The 12,383-nt window shown below is 47.2% G+C and overlaps 1 protein-coding gene across 1 annotated transcript in view; it reads right to left on the bottom strand.

The window, feature by feature from the left end:
- LOC144200904 (FRAS1-related extracellular matrix protein 2-like) overlaps nt 1–5,279 on the bottom strand; it is a 52,621-nt gene extending 47,342 nt beyond the window's left edge. The window contains exon 1 of the mRNA XM_077723284.1: nt 162–5,279. Coding sequence (XP_077579410.1) covers nt 162–5,136 — 4,975 coding nt within the window. The 5' untranslated portion in view covers nt 5,137–5,279. The remainder of the gene's footprint in view (nt 1–161) is intronic.
- Between the last annotated feature and the right edge of the window lie 7,104 nt (nt 5,280–12,383).

The following is a 12,383-nucleotide window of genomic DNA, read 5'->3' as shown; positions in this document are numbered from 1 at the left end:
TATACGGTAGGTGAAAGTGGGTAGGAAATTTAGCATAGGGCTATTAGGCAAAAGTTAGCTTATAGGTGTCAATTTCAAAATGTGAATCCACGTGAATCTGTACTAATGAGCTAAAAAAGAAAGTCAAATCATTATGAGAAAAAGGAAAAAGCGCAACTCACATTGCGTGAAAGCAGTGACGGTGGCGTTTCCTTTCCCCGTGTCCATCATGTAGCCGTGCCTTGGCGGGCCGGTGATCCGGAAGAGCGCCGAGCCCCGGGCGCTGTCGCGGTCTTCCGCCCTCAGGGATTTGCCGGTGATGGTGAAACCCAAGCGGCCTCCGTCCAGGACCCTCAAGGTTGGGGCGCCCTTGTTGACGGCGATCTGGGGCACGCCGTCGTCCAAGGGCAGGACGCTGATCTTCAGCACCTGCGGCTTCCTCGTCTCGTAGACGGTGTCCGGGAAGACGTAGAAGTCGGCGTGGGTGCCGTCCGTCACGGTGAAGGAGAAGCCGTCGCGGGCGCTGTCGCCGCCGTCGTGCCGGTAACTGATCATGTTCTCGTTCAAATCCTGTTTGGTGAACGAGTTCACGACTCGGCTGGAGTTGTACAAAAGACGTCCGTGTAGCGGCGGCTGCGTGACGGAGAAACGAAGAAGACGATCCGGCGTGTCCCTGTCCTCTGCCGTCAACTCGAATGGCGTGATGAGCCCGGCCCCGCCCTCGATCACCGTCAGGCCGTGCGCCGTCACCACCGGTTTCTTGTTGTCGACGTCGGCGATGGAGATGATGAAAGTGCGGAAAACCGGGTTGTAGCCGTCCGTCACTTCGAACTCGAAACTGTCCATTTTTATCTCGTCGTCCGCCGTGTGGATGTAGTACACCTTATTGCCCGCTAGTTGGAGCTGTGTGAAGGAGGATACTGGCATGCCGGGGGCGTCGGTGCACTCTAGGTGGCCTCGGACTGGAGCGCGGGTGATGGTGAAGACCAAGCGTTCGTCTGGGCTGTTGCGGTCGCTGGTGCTGAGGAGGTCCGTGGTTAGCGTAGCGCGTCCGCCTTCTTTCAAGGACACGCCTTTGCTTACCACTCGGGGGAAGACGGCGTCGATGGCGCCCACCGTGATGTAGAAGTAGCGGTCGATTAGCGGGTTGAAGCCGTCTGTTACGTCGAATTTTAGCAGGTCGTTGACGCCCTCCAGGCCGCCGTGAATGTAGGACACTCGTCCGTGGTCTATGTCGTCCTGGGTGAAGTTCATCCCGGTTGTCACGTTTTGCGGCGACCCATCCATTGGGGTGTGTTGTAGGTAGCCCTGGGTGGGGGCGCGGCGGACTACGTAGGTTAAAGCGGCGTCTTCCGAGTCCAGGTCGGTGGCGGTTAGGACGTCGGAGTCGATGATTTTGATTTGGCCGGCTTCTATTTCCAGGCCGCGGTTGATGGCCATTCTGGGGGTTTCGTCGTCTACGGGGAGGACCATGACTACAACCGTGGCCTCTACGGAAAAATGGCCGTCGGTTAGGAGCAAGTCGAAGTGGTCCCGAGTGCTCTCGGAGTCGTCGTGTTGGTAAACGATGGAGGACGCTTCGCTGATTTGGTCCAGGGTGAAATTGAAGACGGGTAGAGTGCCGCCGGCTAGCTGGTTGAGGAGAAAGCCGTGTGTTGGGGGACGGTTGACCACAAAGGTCAAGCGTTCGGCGGGTAGGTCGTTGTCAACCGCGTTGAGGATGGGCGTGTCCACTACTAGGTTCATGCCCTCCATGACCACGAACTCCCTCATGTAGATTTCGGGTTTTTCGTCGTTGGCGGGTACGATGACGATGGGGAAGAAGTAGCGTTGGGAGAAGTTGATGCCGTCCGAGCATCGGAAGGCGAAGCGGTCCTCCACGGGTTCCACGCCGCGGTGGATGCTCTGCACGTAGAAAATATGGCGGCGTCGGACGTCCTTGACGGTGAAGGCGCTGACCGCCGTGCCCGAGCGGGATTTCTCCGAGCCGGGCGCCGGAGAGACATTCTCAACGTAGCCCGAGGTGGGCTGGACCACGATGGTGCATAAGAGTTCCTCCGCTGGGGTGTCCACGTCCTCGGCGGCGAGATGGTGGCTGAGGATAGGCTCCTTCCCGCCTTCCGGGACGGAAAAGCGCTCTCCTACCGAGACTTGCGGGGCCTGGTTGTCCAGGGGTAGAATGGTAACCTGGACTCGAACGCCGGTGATCCTGTTGCCGGCCACAGTCCACTCGTCGGATGCGTCCGTCACCGTGAGGTTGAAGACGTCCACTTTGGTGGTGAAGCCTAATTCGCCGCCGGTGTGGGCGTAGAGGACGTGGCCGTTGATGACGTCGGCGTTGGTGAAGACGTTGGACGGGACCCCCCGGACTAGGATCTCGCCCATGGACGGTGGGTCTCGGACCAGGAAGGTCAAGCGGAGGTCGTGACCCCGGATGACTTCGCCGGTGATTTCGGTGGCCCCGTTTTCCAGCACGTCCATGGATGACCCGATGGCGCCTGAGGGGAGGTCGGGGGACGGGGATTGGTCGTCAACGAAGGGCCTGACGCTGATCTTTACGGTGACGGGGACCAAGTGGACGCCGTCGCTGATGTCCAACTCTAAGGAGTCGGTCTCTGAGCGGTCGCCGTGGTGTTGGTAGGACACCCGGCCGTTGTCTATGTCCTCCAGGTGGAAGACGTCGCCCCGTGTCATATCCACGTTGGCTAGCAAGACGCTTCCGTGCAAAGGTGGGCGGGTGACGGCGAAGGAGATGCGTCGGGGGTCCGTGTCCGAGTCGGATGTGTAGAGCTCGCCGTTGGTGACGACGTGCGAGCCGCGTTGGCGCACGGCGAAGCCCGAGTTGGTGACTCGCGGCGGCTTGTTGTCCACCGGCTGGAGGAGAATGGCGAAGACGCCGTCCCTCCCATTTCCGGAGACGTCCTCCACGGTGAAGTTGAACTGCAGGACGTGGGCGGTGACGCCCAGTTCCAAGTCGGGGGGCCGATAGGCGATTTTATGGTGGTCGATCTGAGCCTGAGTGAAGACGGAGACTTGGATTTCGGGATTCTCGCTCAGAACCAGCGCCCCCATAACCACTGGGTTGTTGTCGTCTGTGTCCGTGGGGGGCCGCGTCACCGTATACTTCAAGTCGCGGTCCTCCGAGTCGGCGTCCGTGTAGCGTAAACACTTCTTGCGTAGTTGCGTGAGCCGATACTCGTGCACGGTCATTTCCAGCGTGGCCTCGGGGTGGCGCTGTGGCGGGAGGTCATCCACGGGGAGGATTTTCACCAGGAAGGAGCTCTCTTCCGAGCGGTTGGGGGGGTCGTTGTCGTCCTCCACGCGGAACGTCAACCTGTCGGTCAGAGTGCGTCCTTCGTGTGGACCCACGTGCCGGTAGAAGACTTTTCCGTCCGTTATGTCGCGCTGTAGCCACTCGCTCACCGCCTTCTCGTACATTTGCTCGCCGGTGTCAAACCTCCAGGTGGAGGGGTCCTCGGGGGCCTCGGCCTGGCGTAATAGGACCTCCCCAATGGCGGAGAAGGGGTGGACCAGCACGAACTTGACGGTAGAGTCCTCCGAGTCCACATCGGCGGCGGCGAGTGACAACGGCGAGATGGCTACGGTCCGCCTCTCCGGGAGAACCGAGCCGGTGTTGGCGGTGACCACGGGGGGCTCGTCGTCGGTTGGGACCACCGTGACGGGGAAGAGGAACTCCACCTGGTGGGCGCCGTCCGTCATGCGGAAAATCACGTTGTCGCTGTAGGTGTCGCTGCCGTCATGCCGGTAGACCACCCGACCCGCCTCCAAGTCGGCCGGCGTGAAGAACTTCTGGTTCGAATCCAAGATAAGCAAATCGCCATGTCTAGGCCCGCCCACCGGCCAAATCCGTACATGGTCCAGGTTGTCTTCGTCGGAGATTTCCAAGTTGCGTTGGCTCGACAGTGGACGCGATTGTCCCTCGTAGAGCAACTGACCGCTATTTTTGGTAACTACGGGCGCCAAGGTATTCATGGGTTTAACCACGATCATAAAGGCGAAAGGGTCCGACGCCGCCCCCTCCGTGTCCAGCACTTCCAGCTCCAACTGGAAAATACGTTCGGCGTCCGAGTCGGCGGCGGGCGGCTTGTAGGCGATCTTAAAGTCGCGTAAGTCGCCTTGGTAAAAAGATCCGATGGGTAAGTTCCGGTCATCCGTACTGACCAGGTAACCCTCTTCGTAGGACGGTGGCGAGGTGATGTTGAAAAGTAGGCGGTCTGGCTCTGACTCGGCGTCCTCTGCGGCCAACATATCGGGGGTCAACGCCGTCATGACGAACTGATCCACCTCCATCATCATCATAGCCACAAAGCTCGGCTTGGGTGGCGTGTTTTCTTCCCCTTCCTTCATCCGGACTAGTATTTGGAAGTACTCTTGCTTGAGGAGGTTACCCTCCCCATCGTGTAGTTCCACCACCATTGGGAGGTGATCTCGACTAGGCGACTTGGACGTATGCCGGTAGCGGAGGTTCATCTGGAGGAAATTCTCGCAGTCGGACACTCCCGTGGTTGAGTCGCCTGTTAGAATCCCATAACGGGGCAAGTCCCCAGGCAAAGGGGTGACGGAGCATCGTTGTGTTTGTCTATCAAAGGCGAATTCCAGGATTCGCCCGTCGATTGGGTTACTGAACCCCATCAGCTTCTCCACAGTGAGCGGCATGTTTTTAATCAGCACCTCCAGTTGGGTGAAGACCACCTCGACCTCCACCACGAAGGGGATAACAACAGTATCGGTTTGGGTATCGTACCTTAGCTGCAACCTGATACGATCCCTAGCCGGACTCCTGGCTCCCCAATGAGAGTACTTAACATCATTAGGTCCAAACTCGCATGGGAACTTCTTAGGGGTCAAAGTCCCCGGCTTTTGGGACCACGGTCGGTCGTCCAAGACGGTGACGCCACACTTGTCCCCGGGTTGGACTTGAATCACCAGGTCGTTGACGGGATCCACGAAAACGGAGCGTCCCAGTGGGGCTCGGAGTCCATTATTGGCGACCAGTACAGTGTCTTCAGACAACTCGGACCTCAAGGCGTAGGAAAGCCCATGCCGCTTTTGAGATTCCTCCCGACTGGCGGCTGTGGCGAGGAAAACGAGCGCCAGGAAAGCGGCGCACCCCCACGAGGGAGAGATTCCGGCCATTGGAAGTTTGCGCGGGTGAGCGACTTTAAGTTGAAAAGCGAGGAGACGGCGTGGTGCAGCCCCCGCCGCCGAGGTGCACCATTCTCCCGCAGCGTCGCGTCCGTGCACTGGCGAGCGAAGCAAACTTCAAGCTGGCTGTTCTCGGATGGAGTAAAGAGCGGCCCCGCCCCCCCGCTAGCCCATTGGTCGCCGTGGTGGAAGGAATTGGATTGCACACCAAAAAAAAAAAAAAGGGAGGAAAAGTCGTCACCTTACCGTGGCTTGTTGTTTGATATGGTCTGGCTGAGTTCCGTGGGTGTTTCTTGATGTGATGTCTGGTTCATAATGGTAGCTTTGCTTTCCAAGCGAGACGGATGGATGGACGGAGAAATGGGATGGCATGAGAATGCTTTGTCGCCCTCCTGTGGTTAAGTGTTGAATTTCTTAGGGTAGAACCTATGGATTGTATGGAAAGCTTGGTTAAAAAAATGAGAATGTGGGGAAAATTGAACATCAATTCATGCATAATAACATCATTTAATATTGATATTCAAATAAAATGACCATTCATTGCTTTTGACCAAAAAAATATAAATATAAATAATAAGTACAAATGGATTTAGAGAAGTATAAAATTCACAATGCATCTAATTGGATGGACTATTTTCTTTCTAGTTTATTTTTCTTCCAAGTTGATTTATGACTGACAGATTTTTGTTTTGCTAAAAACCCTCTTCCATCTTCATTCAAGTTTTTTTCCTTTTTGTGAGTAACCCCTTCCTCTCATCGCGCAAAGCTTTCCAGACGTCAAACATTTCCGTCAACCATCAAGGCAACATTCTCCCGTGGCGCTGCAAGCCCGGTCACGATCCGCCATCAATCACTAAGCTGAGGATGATAAAGAGCCGGAGGACCCCCCTACTTCAAGCCAGGGGGCGTGGCCTATTCGTCAAGAGCCGTTTTGAAGTATCGCTGGCGCCAAACCGAAAAAAAAACAAAAAAAACATGGACTCTGGTGCTCTAAATGAGGGAGCGTTACTAGGATACGTGCAGCTGTCCTTTTTTATTTTGGTCTTGGTCAATACACGGCACCCTCGCTCTGATACTTTGGAGAATTTGACCCTGGCTGTTGTTAGCGACCTTTGACCCTATTTGGAGGCTTGTCATGTCAAACTAGGGTGTAAACAGCAACGTGTTGATAAGTGCAATAAAGGGTGGAGGGAACTGGATTAGACTGGATGCTCTTGAGGAGACTGTCAATCAATCTGTGTGGCTTTAAAATGATGGTGGAGAATATTTTGGCAAAAATCTGACTGGGAAAAGTGATAGAAAAAGGGCTTAATGATGAAATTAGATTGTAATAAGTATTCTTTTTGGCCCCGCCCACTATACAGAAGATGACATCACAACCAGAATGCTCCCTGATGCAGTGACTGAAAAACACTGTAGAAAAACAGCCAGTTCTGAGCATTTTTATGCCATTTCGGGGAAACTACTTGTTAACTTAGAGCAGGAATGGGCAAACTACGGCCCGCGGGCCACATCCGGCCCGCTGTGTCTTTTAATCCGGCCTGCTAACATTGTCCAAATAATGTTTTTTTTCCCCCAAGATGGCGCCGTCACGTGGAAGCCAGTGGCAGTAGCTCAGTCCACTCTTATTTGTTTTTTTTGTGTTTTTTTATAGCCCCTCTATCTTTTTTAATGAAATTGTAATATTTCTTAATAAATTTCCTTTGACTTTACTTTGTACTTTAAACTTTTTACTTTAATGATGAGTATGTTAATACTTGAGTCCTTTTTTCTGTTTATGTTTCATATGTACTGTTAACGGATGCACTTTTTTATATGTATCACATCTTGATTTAATCACTTTCTGTTCATTTTGTAGCATTTACAGGTCATACCCAGTTTATTTTGGGTCACTTTATAATTTCTTGTCAACCTCCTGTTAATCTTAAGGTATTTAAGGGTCATTTTCTGCAATGGGGTTCCAAAATAATGATGTCAATGTCTTACATGACATATGCTATTGGACAAAATGACCATTTTTTTTGTTGAAAAACCTGAGTTTCAGAGGAACTGTAGACCTTTTGCACTGATAGAAAATACAAGAGTTAGTAGTCAATCCACGTCCGGATGTCAACGGCAACCAAAAAGAACTAACTTGTCTGACACGTTATATTTAAAAGAAGTAAAAAAAAACCACTTCTTATCATTGTTTGAACACAAAGCTGCACATAACCAGTCCACTCTGGCCCAAAGCTAAATATCCAGCCAGTAAACGCTAAGGTAATTTGGTGGGCAGAAAAGCCATGTCAAAATTTGGCATGCTCACAAATGACTAGTGGACAGTGTTGACAGAGTCCAATTATAAGTGGAGCGGAGTAAACTGTGAGCAAAAAAACCCTCCGGCTTTGACAGCTCGCAGATAGAAGCCAAAATGGCTAGAATAAAACTCCCTGACAGCAAACCCCGCAGAGAAGGGAATTGGATCATATCCCCCCCCAAAAAAACCTTCAGGCTCCAGCTTTCCAGCCAAGGCGGCTTTTACAATATTCCGTCACATCCCATTCATATCGAATTTGGCGTCCATGGGCAATCCGGTGCGTAGCGAAAGGTACCGTGGAGAGGGGGGATTGGTCTCTGGACGATGCTAACGTTTCTGTAAGCCTTGTTTTTTGTCAAATGCCTCAACGCTAGCTCGGATAAGCCGCTACCTTTGGCGTGAAAGTGTGAAAAAACAACAAAATACATTGTTAATCCCATCCAAAATCACATTTGAGGTGGCGAGACGGAACGGTTAAGGTTGATTTGGGTCAATTTATCGAAGAAAAGAAGAATTTTTGGACGTTAACGGCTTTTTCGAGCCACAAACTATTGATATTTTCTAATGTTATTCCTTGGTAGCCATACTGTTCTTCATTTCCATTGGTGGAAGAATGAAGCCAACCCAAACTATTGCAAGGCGGTCAATCCCTAGATGGCGCCGTCTGACGTCATCATGAAGGCAATTTGGCTTCATCAACTTCCTGTCAGACGCAATTGCGTTCCGCCGTTTCAAGGGCGCCTTCGATTCGCTCCTACGAACGCCCCAAAGTAAATTGCGCCAACGGCCGGATCCATCTTGCGCAAATTTCCCAAATCTCGGGAGGGAGGCAGGCCGGTTGACGAAAAGGGCGCCGCCATCCAGTCCGATTTAATCATTGGATTTTTGTAGCCCGCTTGGACGTCGGAAGCCGCTTGGGAAACCCCCCATGGGCGAGCACTGAATGAAGGGAACCATCCTAGCGACCAGTTATTTGCGCTTTTTGTTTACCATGTACGTTATACGTATGTAGATACTACAGGTTTGAGTTTTTGCAATAAGATATATATATATATATTTATTTATTTTTTGTTTTTGCAATAACATATATAGATTTTTTTAGTTTTTGCAATACGATATATAGATTTTTGTTTTGTTTTTTTGCAATAAAATATGTAGATTTTTTTTTGTTTTTGCAATAAGATATATAGAATTTTTCTAGTTTTTGCAATAAAATAGTGATTTTTTTGGTTTTTGCAATTAGATATATATATTTTTTTGTTTTTGCCATTAAAATATAGAGATTATTATTTCTGTTTTTGCACCTAAATAGGAGTCACCAAATTTCGGGGATCTGCCAATACCTTGTCAATTCATTTTATAATTTATTACAGGCTAAAAAAATTATGTTTTTTCTTTTCTCCCTAAAAACCGATAGCCTGTTAGTTACTTTTTTCCCCAAAAAACAGTTACTATGTAAACAGATGTCTATTTAGCCTGTTATTCTCCATTTTACTATGGCTAGTTTATTCCTGTTTTTTTGCTAAAAAAAACTTAACCTCTGTCTAAAATGCTTTCTGTTTTTGTCCCTATTCATGGTGTATTTTTTGACAGCAACTTACCATCAGAAAAAACACTACAACTTTAAAATACAATTAGAAAAAATAACACTAGCAGGATGCAAAAATGATGCTGCAGAGACGAACCATTTTGGCTATTTTTCCAAAAACCAGAAAATGGACCGTCGGGCTTCATGTCGAGGGCACAATACCATACCCCCCCCCCCCCCCCCCCCCCCGCTTTCCAAACATCAGGGGATGGAGGGAATATTTCAAATATTTGCACTTTTCCCCCCTGCCGTGCCGTAATGGACTTAATCTGCCCCTCGGAGTCATCTGTCATCTGTTAACTGATGTAATTGATGCTTCCTGATAGATGTGGGCTCGGGCTCCATTTATGACCCTAGCTTAGCCCCCCCAGCATACAAACATACAACAAGGGAAGGTTAAACCCACTGACCACCGCCTGTTCAGTTCTGTCAGTCGATGACAACACACAATTTGCCCGTCCAGGGGTGGGCAAACCAGACTTTTGGGCCACATTGACTTAAAATATTTGACAGGGTCAGCACAAGATAGGATACATATAAAAAAGTGCATCCGTTAACAGTACATATGAAACATAAACAGAAAAAAAGGATTATTAAGTATTAACATACTCATCACTCATCATTAAAGTAAAAAGTATAAAGTACAAAGTATAAAGTCAAAAGGAATGTATTAAGAAATATTAAAATGTCATTGAAAAAAGATAGAGGGGCTATAAAACACGAAAAATAAATAGTAGTTTGCCCATGTCTACGCTAAAGATGTACCAGATTGATGCCTTCTCTTGTATTATTCATATTAATATATATTAAAGATAACTAAAAATGAACCGAACAAAAATCAACGGCTAACAACGATCCTTACAGATTAGCCGGGTTAACGTTAGCTTAGCATCTATTTCCGATGCGCTATCACGATGAATATGTCCTTAGAAATTGTAAAATTGCTCTGGTGCCAACTACACTGGCCCAAAAGTGGGACGACATTCCAACAAAGTGCACAAAACGGCCACTAGCGAGCGCTAATGAGCTGACATTAACCCAATGACAAGTGATTCGTAGTAAGGCTAAAACTAAGTCGTGTGTAAACGCTCCCATGAATATTAAATGATGTTGATGCAGACATCTTCAGGTGCCCTCCAGCTGGCGCCACCCAACCTGATTTATAACGTTCGTAAAACTCCGGAGCGCCAAAAGTTAAAAGTCGTAAACAAGTCGGCGAGTCTGGAAATTGAGGAGGGAGGATTGGCCCAACGTTTACTATGAACTATTTTCATGGCCCAGATTTTCAGACACCAAAGTAAGATAGGAGGAGCGTACCCCTGGGGGAATGATTATTTTTATTTATTTAGTCATTATTTTTTGGGGCTCTCCAAAGGGGGAAACGGCTTCCGAGTTGTTAACAAAAACAGCTTTTATACGACATGTCAGCAATAAATTGTACTGGTGGTCCAAAAGTAGAGTGGTGGAGTTTTCTGCCCCCTAGCGGACGACAACTACAATTTGCACTATTGTAACCCCAATTCTTTCAAGCGGGCCTTTCTTACATTATTCATTGGTTATCTTCACGAGAGTCGCAGGGGTGCTGGAGCCTATCCCAGCCATCAACGGGTAGTTTAAGGGAACAAGTTTGTGCGAAGTTTGGAAAAAATTAGGCAAATCGATATATAAATAAACATTAAGTTTGTGCAAAAATGTTATTTGTCACTGTTTGGTCAAATTTTTGGCAAATCGATATATAAATAATCCTTAATTCTACGCAAAAAGGTTATTTAGCTTAGTTTTAACTGATAAGATCGTTTTTTTTTTTTGTGCCAAAATGGCGCAGTTATAATGGAGTGAATCCAAGTTTCCTGCCTGGTTTTCTCCAAGATCATAACACATGATCATCTCTGAAATTTTGTCAATTTGTGGAGGCCAAACTAAGGGGGGGGGGGGGGGATAACAACTCTTGATATGTAAGACATATTTAATCAAGAGGGAGGTGGCAGCTTGGCAGGATGTGTCCAGAGAGGAGGGATGGCGAGATGGCGATAGGCGGGGCTGCCCGCCTGCCTGCCTGCATAATATGTCATTGAGTTACATTGTGTACTTACTGGAGGACCACTTCTCAGGATTTAAGGCTGTATTTTTCCAAGAACTGGTCTTTTGGTCGTTTACCAACTGCTTACTTGTCAAAGCAACATTGGAAAGGTAACTAACACTTATTTTCCAAAGTGCATGTGATTTTTTGGATGTCAAATTACGTTAAGTCAAATTCTGGTAGAGTTTTGAAAGTAGAATCCAACTTATTAAGACTAAACATCGGAGATTGAATATTTGACAAAAAACTTTCTGGCTTCATTTCTAATTGTACATTGATTTCCATTCACCGCTATTGATTTTCAACGCAAGTTTTCTTTTCATTAATTGGACATTTACAACAACACAATAGAATGTAATACTCTAACTTGTTAGGTAATAAAGTCAAATTGCTCATTGGAACCAATTGCAAGGGTGTTTTGAATAAGAATAAGCATAAAAATAGGAATAAGAATATGAATAAGAATAGGAATAAGAATAAGAATACGAATAAGAATAAGAATAAGAATAGGAATAGGAATAAGAATAGGAATAAGAATAGGAATAGGAATAGGAATAGGAATAGGAATAGGAATAGGAATAGGAATAGGAATAGGAATAGGAATAGGAATAGGAATAGGAATAGGAATAGGAATAGGAATAGGAATAGGAATAGGAATAGGAATAGGAATAGGAATAAGAATAAGAATAAGAATAAGAATAAGAATAAGAATAAGAATAAGAATAAGAATAAGAATAAGAATAAGAATAAGAATAAGAATAAGAATAAGAATAAGAATAAGAATAAGAATAAGAATAAGAATAAGAATAAGAATAAGAATAGGAATAGGAATAGGAATAGGAATAAGAATCAGAATAGGAATAAGAATAGGAATAAGAATAGGAATAAGAATAGGAATACGAATAGGAATAAGAATACGAATAGGAATAAGAATACGAATAAGAATACGAATAGGAATAAGAATAGGAATAAGAATAGGAATAAGAATAGGAATAAGAATAGGAATAAGAATAGGAATAAGAATAGGAATAAGAATAGGAATAAGAATAGGAATAAGAATAGGAATAAGAATAGGAATAAGCATAGGAATAAGCATAGGAATAAGAATAGGAATAAGAATAGGAATAGGAATCGGAATAAGAATCGGATATAGACTTTGTAATCATAATTGACTGGAAAAAAGTCATAATTCCCAGTTATGTATGACGATATTGGTAAACGCAAGAAAGCGCAAAAGAATAATCATAGAAATGTCAATGGTGGCAGGTTTAAGG

Source organism: Stigmatopora nigra, chromosome 8 (genome assembly GCF_051989575.1).
Source record: "Stigmatopora nigra isolate UIUO_SnigA chromosome 8, RoL_Snig_1.1, whole genome shotgun sequence".
In the NCBI taxonomy this organism is placed as follows: Eukaryota; Metazoa; Chordata; class Actinopteri; order Syngnathiformes; family Syngnathidae; genus Stigmatopora; species Stigmatopora nigra.
The sequence above is the reverse complement of the archived record's forward strand: the minus strand, read 5'-3'. Positions and strand labels throughout refer to the sequence as shown.